Raw genomic sequence first — 14,233 nt, forward strand, 5'->3', positions numbered from 1 at the left:
TGGTGCTCTTGAACCAACATTAAATGAAAGGAGCTTACACCTGGGAATAAAAAAATCGCCTGAGCGTTTTTAAACAAATCACGGTCAAAGTTCACATTTTTTGGGGTTCTTAGGTTTTCACGCCCTATCAAAATGGAATAAAGAAATTGTTGTAGCATCGAAAATTATCTACAAAATTGTCCTTTATGATATTTTTGTAGGTTTTACCATTTGTAAGATATAGATGTTCAGATTAGGACAATTCACTGACTGTATCGTCTCCATATGAAACAATGTCACGACTGCAATTTCCCTACTTTAACTTATATATCGCAAAAATGGTACAACCTAGGAAAAAATTCCGAAATTTTCACAGCTATAAGATTTTTTTAGTCCCATTTTGACAATACATGCCGTTTTCAAGCAAACTCGCGAAAACCTAACAAAAAACCTAAAACTGTGACCTGAACTTCTATATCTCAAAAATGGTAAAACCTAGGAACAAATCGAATGAGTAATCCTTTGTCTATACGATTCATTTGTTAACATCGATTTCGTTTTCAGAACAACTCAATTAAAAACACAATTTAAAAACATTTTGTTCTAACAAAAACTGTATGGGGTTAGTTTTTGACGAAATCTACATACTCAGATGTAAAAGAAAATCTTGAAATTTTTCTCAAAAATCGACTTCGAAAAATGTTGAGTATTTTGGTTTGAGTCTGTTGACAGCACTCAACATGAGTAATCCTTTGTCTATACACTTCATTTGTCTATGCCCATACCATAACTTACAGTTCTCCGAACTTTACAGTATGTATTGCATTTTTATTTTCCAGGGCTGTGAGAGGGTTGCGCCATATTTTTTGGGTTCCGTCGTAATAGTGCAACATAATTTTCATCTCATCAGAAAATATAACGTCATCAAAGTACTTGAACGGGCTTGAAATCTTCTTAGTAGCAAATCTAATTCGTTGCTTTATATTTTGCGGGGAGAGAACTTTTTCCTAACCCTTCGTGATGAATACTTGTTATGTAATACTTTTCTGCCTTTTTCACGTAACACACATACTCCAAAATCGTTTTCAATTACAGAACCAATCTTTTGTCTCTGTCCCCAATATTGATTTCATTAATTATTTAGCAACTTCTTCAAATTACAGATTTTGAAATTGAAAATTGAATAGTTATGACTGTACATCTCCATATACGATAAAATTCTAAATTGCAAATAAATCGTTGTAATATGCACAATTTTATTGCACTTTCATTGATTTGCAAACATTTAGTTATTACCAAAAAGTCAGGTCCATACAGTTTTTAGTAGTTGTTATTTCTGGCCGATTTCTGAATTTATTCCCCTAATGTTGTCTTCAACATCAACTCATTTGTTCAACAAACCCAACATTATTTATTGAAAGAATTTTTGTTTTAATTTTAAATTGAAAATCAAAATTTTTACAAATGCATCGTTTGTAATCATTTTTTCTAACTGGATTTTAACGAATGAAAATCTTTTGTGCGACACCTGTTATGTGAAAACAAAATCAGGATCGGTTTGTATTTTTTGCGTAATTGTCTTTCTATTATTTAGTGGTTTACGATAAAATAAGTGCGCCTAGAAGTAAACTACAAAATTTGAAATTATGTGTGATCTCTTACGATATCAAGAAGTTATAGCATTGTTAATTTGACACATGTCTTGCAGAGGGCCAACTAAGTGAATAAGTACGTAATAGTAATGAAAAATAAGGATTTTTGTTGTTGTTATTTTTTGTGGTTCCAGGACGAATTTTCTAAAACCCGGCCTTATCTCGCACATTTGCATCAACAGTGACCCACTGGTAAAATTTCAAGCTCCTAGCTTTAGCCGTTTTGGCTGGGCGTTGATGATGAGTCAGTCAGTCAGTCAATCACTTATCACCAAGCTCATTTATATATGTCTATAGATTCTTGTTTGGCGAAAACATAAATAAACATTAAAGTATCAAAAAATTAAACAATAAAAGCTGAAAAATATAAAAAAAATCATGGAAAACAAGAAATTCAAATTGATGCAAAAACTTTTCTTCTTCTTCTTTTTCAAAACAGTTGATTCCTTGCAAGTTTTTACAAATTGTTGTTCGATAACTTTCTGCAATTTTTCTTGCTTGAGAGAGTAAAATTCACTGAGAGAGGTTGCTGGAATTGACTGAGTAATTTTTGCTGGGAAAGTTATCGTACACACCTAATGAGTGTGTGTGCGCATTTATTGTTTACTTTGCATTCGAGCCTATTCATGTGGAAATAAAAATTGAGTTTCATAGAAAAATACCTATTTTATCAATAATTAAATGCATTAAAATTTTAGCATTGTATTTAAGAAGCGTGTTTGATGTTTTTATTAATATTTTTGCCCAATTCCCCATCAATTTATTTGCGAATTTTTTCACAAACATTTTTCGCTTTCCCTTTCGTTTGTGATAGCTATTTTTCACACTTGGCGGATTTTTTCCCTTCCGACCTTCTCCATGATAAGCCGAAGGAGGAAAGGGAAAAAATTCACGGGGAATTGCTGTTCATGATAAGGCTGATAAAGTCCACAATTTCACTGACCTTATTGCGGAGACCGTTGCAATTGAATTGCAGGAATGATGCATTTCCGGGCCGTTGAACAACATGTGGTGTTAGATGCTGTATTTGTTGTTGTTGTTGGGGAGACTGCGGGGGCGTCTCGTATTCCGACGACGACGAAGAGTCAGACGACGACGTAGAAGACGCACTGGGTGATGCGCTGACGCAGCAAGCAGCAACATACCTGTCGCTGTAATCCCGGGTGCTACTAAGGCCAGAGCACCCACTATAATGCACCCATTCCATACATCCATTACATCTCACCATTGTTGACATGTGGTGGATGCGGATCTGGCAAAGGGAACAGATCCATACTGGCCCGGGGTTCATTTCTATCCCGGCACGGACCAGAAGAGCTCGGTGCAGGCATTCCGGGATAAATTGCCGCTCCCATGGTGAAAAAAATACACGAACACAAACACATAATTGTTGAGGTGACGGCCCCTGGTCGAAGATTCCTCCGAGTCAATCCGGTGCATAGAACCGGCCGTCGCGGGATCTTCTATCTGTAGTAGTCCCCAATGAAAGGACTTCATTCTCTTTACAGTTTTTCTATATACAGAGGACCTCAGTAAGAGATTTTTTTATCTACAGAACACATAAATAAGAAACTTTCTTTTCAGAAGTCCTTTATTGCAAGTGGTCTCCTATCTCAAGAAGACCTCGGTAAGCAGTCTTCTACCCACAGAAGACATCAATAAGATGCGTTGAAGTGTCACGATGTTGATGTATCAGTCAGTATCAATAAAAGTTATTCTATATACAGAAGACCTCAATAGGACATCTTTTTTTAAGGGCCTCAATTAAGCTCTTCTATCAACAGCAAATCTCAATAGGTGGGTCTTCTATCAGCAAATCTCAATAAGAGTTATTTTGTATACAAAAGACCTTAATAAGAGGAGTTGTGTCTACCAGCCATGTCACAGAAACCAATTCCGATCGAAAGTGGAATTGATTCCGTATTTAGCTTCTTCAGATACCGAAAAACGAAATTTTTTTTCGGAATGAAACCACTTTTGGTTTCTTAAGTGGAGTTATATTTTTTGGAATCATGTCACTTTAAAACACTCCAATAACACTTAAAAATAATAAAAATATTGTATTATTAACAAAATCATATTTAATTTTATATTTGTTTATCATTTTCGCACATTTCCATTACTTCTCAATCAACGAAACCAATTATTAACAACCCAGCAACATTTGAAGGAAGGGGTTCTATGCGATGACGTGATTTCATGGCATATTTTGCATTGGTTCAAAGCAAGTCGGGAAAGATCCGATCTTTTCATTAGCATTTAAATCCATGCAAAGGAAGTCGTGAAAGATCCCATATTTTCATCAGCATTTGAATCATTTGTACAGATCACTAGAAACAAACAAGTCGATTTGTACATCCCTACATGTAGCGACATTAAAACAAAAGGGTATACATTTCCAAAATTTTTGTTATAAAATTACAAATTAAATGTAGGTTCACGAACTAGAAATTCTTAAAGGAGTGCTGTTGGAGTCCATGTCGAAATCTGAACTGGTGATGAGAAGATAATAGAAAAGCTTTTGTAAGATGAAACAAAATCAGTGGCTGAGAGTGGACGAAGTAAACTCTGTTGCGGTGCAGCGGCGGTGATAAAATTTAAATTTTGGGTGTAAACTTTATGCTGATAAATTAGTTCTAGTTATAGCTCTGTTCCAGAACTAAAAAGTTTTTACAATTTTTACCACTTTTACACATTTTGCGTTCCCGTACACAAAATTTATATGAAAATCGTTTACGACTTTTACAACTTTTACGACTTTTACCACTTTATAAAGTTCGGGAACAGGCCATATATCATGAATTAGATTGAATTAATAAAGAGTTTGGTTTGTCATGAAAATCATATTTCAATACAGAATTTTCCATTTTTCCAAGACATGAAAATGTCATGCCAAAGGGTAGGTGAAAATGACATGCCAAAGCATTGGTCAAAATGACATGCTTAGGATCCGACAATGAAAGTCATCTTAAGATCCGAAAATGAATGTCATCTTATGGTGGTCACGCTCATATAAAATTCATGAGTGAAAATGATAAAAAAGATGACATGCCAGATCACTTGCACCCATGATTCAATAGCATCCTTGGCATCGAAGATTTTGCTGGGAAAGTATTGCCACATAATTTTTTCGTTGTAAATTTGCAATTTGCAAACATTACGAATGTAAAAGAGAGAAGAAACAAAAGAAAGAAATTAAACAAGGTATTATTCAATGTTATGTATGTTTATTACTTTGTGTCTCGATTACAGTAGCAATAGAAAAATTGAAATTCCAATAAAAATTAACTTTATTTTCGCACAATCAAACTTTCATATCATATGGTTTTGTTTTGTTTCTTTTAATTCCTCTAATGTTGCCATATTTATACTAAATAATACGATTTCGAAATTCATCAAATCGATCGGAATCTGAAGAAGCTAAAACAAAAACGATCGAAATGAAATTACGGAATTGAAACCATTCCGATCGGAATCTGTGACATGCCTGTACAAAACGCTTCAACATGAGGTCTTCTCATCGTGAAATTTTCTATATACAGAGGACCGCAATAAGTCCCGGGCCACACTACAGTAATTTCACTGAAATTTTGATATGAAAGTATGCGTCTCTAGATCGACGTCTATAGTAGAGTAAAATCATAAAATTGCTGTAGTGGGGAATTCGGTTTAAGAACACCTAATTTCATGAAATTTTTTAATGAAATTCACGCTAGTGTGGACCGGGACTAAGTGGTCTTCTTAAGACATATTAGGTTACTTTCACAGCAAGAACTTTCTCAGAGAGTAAGGATTTTTTATTCTCTTTTGCAAGAAAATTGTAAAAAGCATGGCACAATAAAGTAGGGGTAGGCCAGGTATGAAAATCACTGAAAAATACAACCGTGTAACCATGGCTAAAAACGTCAAATGACATGAAGCAATAATAAAGGTAGATGTACCTGTATAGTTACTCGGCTTTACAAAAACATATGAAATTAAGAACCATGGTACAATAATACAGGTAGCATTATCATGCCAGCTGATGGTAACATAATGTGTCAACTGCTTTGAATTGATGTCAAATTTTGACACCTTATGTTACCAACAATTGCCGATGCGGCTACCTGTGTATTTGTACCATGTTAAGAACTTCACTGGTTATGTTAGTCGAAGGTCACACTAGAGTGGTTTCACTGAAACTTTTAGGGATTCTTAAATCGAGTTCCCCACTACAGCAACTTCATGATTTCACTCTAGTATGGACATCGACCTAGGAACCCTGGATTTCATGAAATTGTTTCAATGAAACCATCTAGTGTGACCAAGGACTTAAAAGTACTAAATAGAGTAAAATCATGGCAGAAATACCAGGTAGTGGTATCACACCAGCTGATCGAACATGAAAAGTCAAATCCCTTTATAAAAAAATTATTTTTGTTGTAATTTCCCCAACAACATAAAGAAAGTTTTGACATAACATATTCAAAATTTTACGATGCCACTACCTTGGTAATTGTGCCATGAGTCAAATATTAAATTCACTTCAGCTTAGCTCCAGAATATTATTGGTAGAAAGGTGGTCCAAAAATAGCAAAAGTTGTACACAAAACTTAAGGCAGTGAATCCCACGGGAGTTGCCAATCTTCTACTGGGCGCGTCTTCCCGGGTGGCGGATGGGAAGGGGGTTTCTGAGATATGCGGGGTCAGCAACGCCCGAGGGAAACTGAAGGTGTTTTCTGTCTCCACATATCTCAGAAACCCTGGGGGTTTGTTTTTCTTTCAAACCCCCCGTGGACCAAAATTGGATCGGGGTAGTTCCCTTAAATAAATCAACTAAGATGGGTAAAAGACATAAAAGGAGTAAAGTTACGGTGCTGGGAGTTAATAACCCAGTACCGGCGGTAAGCGTTGGTGAGATCACAAGCCACGCACCGTCGAGATCAAGCGATTGTGATCCGGCTGTCTCAGGTGTGGATGCCTTGGCACCTACAGCCGTAACTGCTACAAGTGCAGAATATACAACCCGAAATATTGTTGACGAACCGGATTTTCAAAAGGATAATGCTTTAGCCAAAACTGGTGTTAATCAGTCCACGGCTGACAGGACCGAAGTTTTGGGCGGGGACGACCTACACCTCAAAGTGATTGGGGACAGTCTGGAGAGACAGAGTAGGGAACTCCTTGACCAACTGGAGAGACTTGTTCCGACCATACCACCAGAGGACATGCTCAACAATCTCACCCTCACTGACGACGAACTGGACATTACGGTGATCCCAGCTGAGTCAACAAGAAGATCTGATGGCGACATGTCCACTGACGGTGATGTGGTCGAAGAGGTTGTGAACCTAGGTTCGCAACCACAGACAAGTCGCAACCAGTCTGGTCCTGTATCGGCACCAGCCGATACTAAGCTTCAAAGGCAGATTGCCACGGAGTCAATGGATGTTGATGGAGAATCTAAAGATGATCCATCAACAGCCACTGACTCTAAGTCGATGACCATCGAGGGGGAATCAACGGAAGCTCCAACAATTGCCACTGACTCTGAGTCTCCGGCCTGCGTTGGGGAATCCAAGGAAACCTCATCGATGGACACCGACGCAGTCGCAATTTCCGCCAAAGAGGCTTCAGATACGAGGCACTACAAACGTGCGGCTTCGTATCTGCGCAAGTTCGTGGGAAGGGACGCGAGCTCGCATACTAAGAGAGAGATTATGTTCATCAAGAGCAAGCTCAAGTACATACGGAAGTTCGAAAGAATCTAGCCAAATGCACCCAGATGCGAGCTCTTGGTGGACAAAATCTTTCTCCCGAACCCTGCTTCAGCCAAAGACTCAATAGAGGCTGCGGCGGCAAGCAAAAAGGTGGAGGTGAAGCCTGCTGCTTCTGGCAGCAAGGTGGAACATAAAGCTGTTCCGAAGCCGAACCCGAGCCAGAAGGGACTGGAAAAGGATACGGGGCATAATCCGACAACAAATGATTCTCGTAAGAGTAGTCAACTGGAGAAGGTGACTGTCCCAAATCCGGATCCTACCCCAACTGATGAGGGTAAAGCGGACGAACAGAAGGTGTCTAAGACCTGCGCAAGCCACTCGGGAGTAACGACGGGTGGATCGACTGGGAAGCAGCCAAGGGAAGCAGCACCAGTACTGAGAAGGCGTCCACCTCCTCAGGAAATGCTGTTACCAAGGCACGTGATCGAGGACGTAGGAAACCCTACGCCAAAACGGCCACGGTGACAAACGATGACGAGCTCCTAGTTGCAATCATCGACCGAGCTGACCCCTTCGGGAAAATCAGCGAAAGTCACTGGTTGCTCTTCGAGACTCGGCTTCCTTTAGCCATTGTGTCCACTGAGGCGAACCAGGGTGACCGCCAGTTTGGTGGCGCCTTCCTTCACAAGGGAGTTAAAGTCATTAAATGTATCAACAGGAGCTCGCAAGAGTACCTTAAGAAGACCGTTAATGGCTTTGATGAACTTTGGGAGGGGGCAAAAATTGCTGCGGTGTCTATAACGGAGATTCCGTCCAGGAAGGTATTCCCAGCATGGGTTCCCCCACCTACCGTGGATAAGGAACTTCTGCTGAGGATGCTGGAGCTCCAGAACCCAGGTCTCCTTACTAAGGACTGGACTGTAATGAGTCTCACCCCTTGTAAGGAGAATGGAGGGATGGACATCAAGATGGCGGTAGACTCCTCAGGAGAGGAGTACCTTAAGGTTCGTGAGGGAAAACTGAACTTCGGTTCAGGATGGGTTCGGTTCCGACTGATTCCACCTCGCGAAAATCAGTAGGAGTAGGTAGGCGGCAGGTGCTACGCATTTTGCAGATTAATCTGCATCATTGTAAAGCAGCTGCCGCCGAACTACTCCTGTCCCTCACGAACTCAGAGGTAGACATTGTTCTAGTCCAGGAACCTTATATATAAAAAATAAGGTCTCTGGACTGAACAATGCCAACTTCGAGGTCTTCGCATCGTCCGAAGGGGACAAGGTGAGGACCTGTGTGGTAGGTAGGAAGAACCTCAATCTAATCTTTCTATCTAATAACAGTAATGGAGACATGTGCACGGTGCGACTGGAGAACGGCAGGGAGAAGGCCACTCTCCTGTCCTCAATCTACATGTCGTATGAGGACCCTGATCCACCAAATCAGGGGGTACACAGGCTGCTAAAGGAGAACCTGGGCGTTTGTAACGTTATCCTCGGATGTGACGCCAACGCCCACCATTTTCACTGGGGCAGCAAAGACACAAACACTAGAGGTGAGTCGATTTTCAATTTTATATTATCTTACAATCTAAGAATATGTAATATAGGAAACGATCCCACCTTTAAAATTAGAGACAGGGAGGAGGTCATTGATCTAACCCTGTCTAATTTAGATGATTCTGTCGTCAAGAACTGGAGGGTATCCAACAAATGCTCCTTTTCGGATCATATGAGGATATACTTTGAAATCTCTTTCGACGGAGTCCGCCAAAATCCTTATAGGAACCCGAGAAGGACGGACTGGGGAAGGTTCACTGATCTGACGAACCATCAACTGACACTCCCCGGAAGGATAGAAACAGTTGCTGAGCTTAACAGTAAGGTGTCCAACCTAACAGAAATCCTTCTTCGCTGCCATAAGGATGCCTGTCCATTAACTTATCCCGGGAAGAAATCCCAACCGGTGTGGTGGAACAAGGATCTTGGCGAACTGCGGAAAAACACCAAAAAGTTGTACAACAAGGCGCATTCGACGAAACTTGACAGTGACTGGGAATCGTATAAAGCGAGTTTCACCAAATACAAGAGTGAAATCAAGCGCGCCAAAAAGAAGTCATGGGTTTGTTTCTGTGAGTCTGTAGAAGGGGTAAACGACGCTGCCAGATTCCGTAAGATACTCTCGAAGGACCCCAAATCCATCGGTAGTGTCAAAAAACCGGACGGCACGTGGACAGACTCAGGTCTTGAGACTCTAAACCTTCTAGCTGAGACCCACTTCCCTGACTGCACGGATGCCAGTAACCTTCACATTGAATGTGACAACTTCCAAGTCCAAGAGTCAGTGGACGATAGCCTCATTGATAAGGTTGTAAGCAGAAACAAAATAAAGTGGGCAGTAAGTACATTCAAACCCTATAAGTCACCTGGTCCAGATGGAGTAATTCCTGCGATGCTTCATTTTGCTGCACCGCAGATATACCAAATTCTGGAGGAGATCTTTAGGGCCTGTTTGTTTCTTTCCTGCGTACCAGATCTGTGGAAAGAGGTAAAGGTAACTTACATCCCCAAAGCCGGGAAAGCCAGTCACACTGCACCGAAAGACTACAGACCTATTAGTCTATCCTCCTTTCTCCTCAAGACACTCGAACGACTGATCGATCTGGAGATTAGGAGCTTTGTAGACACTGCCTCGCTGAGCAACTCGCAGCATGCCTACATGAAAGGTAAATCTGTCGAAACTGCTCTTCATGAGGTCGTGGGTTTCATTGAGAGAAATTTGGAGAATTCAAACTCTAACTTGGCGGCTTTCCTGGATATAGAAGGAGCCTTTAACAACGTAAAACTTGAATCCATTCATCTCTCGCTTATATCGGTCAACACCCCGGAAACCCTGATCTGCTGGATAAAGAGAATGCTGGAGAGCAGGATCATAAATTCCAGCATTGGGGAGTTGACAACAAGGAAGACAGTAACTAGAGGTACTCCCCAGGGAGGTGTACTCTCACCGCTGCTGTGGCTACTTGTGATAAACAATATTTTGGCGGAATTCGACAATCAGGGCATCAAGGTTGTCGCATACGCGGATGATGTAGTTTTATTTATTTATTTATTTATCAACTTTACAATAATTCTAAGCCATCGGGCCAATTTAAATGAATTACATTATATTACATATGTGTATGTTATCACTACTCAGAGTGCATATAAAACTAGGTATATGATATAATCCTATAATTACAAATACTCCAAGCCATAAGGCTAAAAAAAAATACAAATATTTATATTCCCACTACTCAAACGTAAGAAAAGATTAAAAAAAATGTAAAAAAATAAACTATAGATAATAATAAGGTTATAACCCTTCATATTTGAACTGACAGTTAAAAATAAGTGAGATCACTAAAATAATAAAAAAAAAAACAATTTGGCGTTCATCAAACGATGGAAAGAGAAAGTATCTGAGCGTCAGAGTAGGTGTTGCAGAAGATGTCTTGAGAAAGAAGCTGGTGATATATTAAATACTTTTAAATTGTTGGGCAAAATATTATATAGCCGCGCTACTCTTACTTCGAATGAACTATCCATTAAAAAAATAGCACTAGAAATATTCAATTGGCTCCTTCTTGTAAAAGTGGAGAAGTTGAACAAAGACATTAAAAAAGTAGGACATTGGTTACGAACCAACTTATAGAAAAACACCAGTAATCGAAGTTTTATAAAATTTGGAAAAGAGGTCCCTAGTAATTTAATGGTATACGGCGTAATGTGATCACGCCTATTAACGCCGTAAACATAGCGAACTACTCTATTAATTGCGAGCGTAATCAAGTCAATAATTCCCTGACCTGCACCAGTGTAAACCTCCAAGCAGTACAAAACAGTAGGCAGAACTAGACTATGAGCCAGACGATATCTAACACTCATGGGCAAATATAGATCTGTGGCATAAAGACATCTTAAAGAAAAATTTATTCTTGAGACTACCATATCAACATGACGGTTAAAGCTAAGTTTATCATCCAACAAGATGCCTAGAATGCTCACTTCATGTACAAACTCAATAATTGTGTTGCTATATTTCAATGTCAGATCATGAACCGGAACAGTGGAGAAACACAGGGCTTTAGTCTTTGACGGATTGATGTTCAAATTGTTATCTGACATCCAAGAGTACAAAACTGACATAACCAGATCAATTTTTGATTGAAGAACTGGTAAAAATCTGACCTCACCAACAAAAAGCAAGTTAATATCGTCCGCATATGCAAACGGCATGCACCAACTCTGCAGCTTGGGAAATAGGTCATTAATGAACAGTATAAACAAAAGTGGACCCAACACCGATCCTTGGGGTACTCCACTTTTAACCGGAAGAATGCCACTATACCTCCCACCAGCACATACAACCTGCTTTCTGTTCGTTAGATAAGACATAAGGAGCTTACAAGCATTATTAGAAAATCCATACAAAACACTCAGCTTGGTTAGCAATAATGCATGATCGACACGATCAAAATAACTGGCAAATTCTTGTCCACAATTTCGGAGCTTATGCAAGGAGCCTTATCAAAGCTGTCTCGTTGGGCCACCATAAATGGCCTTGGTGTAAATCCAACGAAAACAGAACTGGTATTGTTCACCAGAAAGCGTAAGCTTGGCGACTTCATACCACCAACATTGGATGGAGTGCGGTTGCATCTATCTCCTGAGGCCAAATACCTAGGTACAATCCTGGATTCTCAACTGAGATGGAAAAGGAACGTCGAGGAACGGACGAAGAGAGGTATGATCGCACTCTATTCATGTAAGAATTCGATTGGGAAAAGTTGGGGTTTAAATCCAGCTATTGTACACTGGTTGTATAATACTGTGGTGAGACCCATCCTATCCTATGGATGTCTTGTCTGGTGGCATGCGCTTCGACATAAATCGAACTCGGGCAGCATAGACAAGGTTCAAAGGGCAGCCTCGATCCTGATAACTGGAGCTTTTAGAAGTACACCACAAGCAGCTCTGAACGCGATGCTAAACCTCTTGCCCACGAGACATAGCATCAAAGGTCAAGCAGCACGTAGTGCCCTAAGGCTACATGAATTGAATCGTTGGCGTGACAGCACCTATGGTCATGCATGCATTCTTCGAGAGCTAGGGCCAAACCTTAGCTTAAATCAGCAGGGGAAATTCAGCGACTACTTATCACCAACCCATAGATTTTATGATTTTGAGGTCGTTATCCCTAGTAGAGATGACTGGATCCGTAGTAACCCTCCTCTGGACGGTCTGGCTTTCTATACAGACGGTTCCAAGATGGAAGAAGGTACCGGAGCTGGCGTCTACTGCGAAAAGCTTTGCCTCGAATACTGTTATAGGTTGAACAGCGACTGTAGCGTTTTCCAAGCAGAAATCTTCGCGATCAAAATGGCCGCAGAGTTGATAAAAAGTCTGGATGCTGAAATCTTTGAACCGGTGACTATCTTCGTTGATAGTCAGCCGGCTCTTAAAGCCATCAAATCCCCCAATATCAAGTCTGAGGCCGTTCTTGAGTGTAGAACTGCCTTGGCGAACCTAACTAACGCTGTCCGACTCTGCTGGGTGCCGGGACACTGTGACATCGTGGGAAACGAGAAGGCAGATGAACTGGCAAGACACGGATCTCAATCAACAAGTCAAGCTATCACTGTTTCTATTAAACCACCCATATGTCACGTTTTTCGGAAGGTGGAGACGTTCTTTGAAGAACAAGCCAAGGAACTATGGCATAATGAACCAAGGTGCAACGTGTCAAGGGCCATTTGGCCGAATCTTTCAACAAGGAGAACAACTTCGCTTTTAAGTCATTACCGGCCATTGCAACATCCGAGCTTTTATCGGCAAATGGCAGGATGATGGCGTGGACTATTGTAGGCTCTGTGAAGATGAGGAGGAAACGGAGACGATCGAGCATATTTTATGTCGTTGCCCGATGTTAACTCGAAAGCGGTATAGATTAACAGGAATACGCTTTCCTCCAAGCTTAACCTTCTACTCAAACATGGAACCAACAATCATAAACAACATCATCAAAAATCTGAAGTGGCTGGGACGGCGCGACCCATAAGCGTAACTACTTCTCTGACAGTTTTTTCCACCATCGCCAAATAAACCACCCTCTCTGTCTTTATTATATCTTCATTCTTTCTTATTAATAATTCATTTATTACTACTCTCCAAACCACACCCCCCCCCCCCCTTTTTTTTCTTTATTCTTCTCTCTTTTCTCTTCTCTTTTCAGGTAATTCTGAACCTCCTTTTTTCTTTATGGATGATCACAATGGACCGAAAGGTCTCCGAGTGGCGTAGTCAATATACATATATATTGACTACACATCCCCAAACCTAACCTAAGACAGTGAAAACAAAAATGTCATTCTCTTATCTTATACTTGATAATTTTGGCTGATCTAACATTGATACTGCTGGCATCCGATTTCCAGATACGGCGACATTTCAGCTGGAATTTTTACAATATTTGTAATTTTTTTCATTCCAGTACTTTTAGACAGTAAACAAATCGTTCTTTCGCAAGTATTACTATGTATTAAAAAATCAACAATTTAATTTTTAGTACTTTTCGTACCGTTCCCGTAGGAATTTCCAAAACCCCAAGCCTTATCTGAAACCTGCGGTCCAAGACTGACCCTCACCCAAAATTTCAAGATGTTAAGGTTAGGGTGCCACCGTGGTGCAATGGTATGCACGCCCGCCATGCACGCAGAAGGTCCTGGGTTCGATTCCCCGGCCAAGCAAAATCAAACATTTTTCAACGGTGGCAAAATACCCCTCAGTAATGTTGGCGACATTTCCTGAGTATTTCAGCCTTGAAAAACTTCTCCACAAGTTGTGTCTTAAGACACGCCGTTCGGACTCG

The 14,233-nt window shown here is 40.4% G+C and overlaps 1 protein-coding gene across 1 annotated transcript; it reads left to right on the forward strand.

Moving 5' to 3' along the window:
* Nucleotides 1–8,557: 8,557 nt before the first annotated feature.
* On the forward strand, nt 8,558–13,707 carry LOC141400204 (uncharacterized). The gene is made up of 3 exons (XM_073979671.1): nt 8,558–8,608; nt 8,668–8,879; nt 13,598–13,707. The coding sequence occupies exons 1-3, from the start codon at nt 8,568–8,570 to the stop codon at nt 13,663–13,665; spliced, it is 321 nt and encodes a 106-aa protein (XP_073835772.1). The 5' UTR covers nt 8,558–8,567; the 3' UTR covers nt 13,666–13,707.
* The last annotated feature ends 526 nt before the right edge of the window (nt 13,708–14,233 follow it).

The sequence above is a fragment of the Musca autumnalis genome, unplaced genomic scaffold (genome assembly GCF_047663935.1).
Source record: "Musca autumnalis isolate F117 unplaced genomic scaffold, ASM4766393v1 scaffold_3, whole genome shotgun sequence".
Lineage (NCBI taxonomy): Eukaryota > Metazoa > Arthropoda > Insecta > Diptera > Muscidae > Musca > Musca autumnalis.

Coding starts and splice junctions, on each gene's coding strand:
- LOC141400204 (XM_073979671.1), top strand. CDS start 8,568: ATGCCAACTTCGAGGTCTTCGCATCGTCCGAAGGGGACAAG. Junction 8,609..8,667: donor CATCGTCCGAAGGGGACAAG/GTGAGGACCTGT, acceptor ATCTAATAACAG/TAATGGAGACATGTGCACGG. Junction 8,880..13,597: donor CAAAGACACAAACACTAGAG/GTGAGTCGATTT, acceptor TTCTCTTTTCAG/GTAATTCTGAACCTCCTTTT.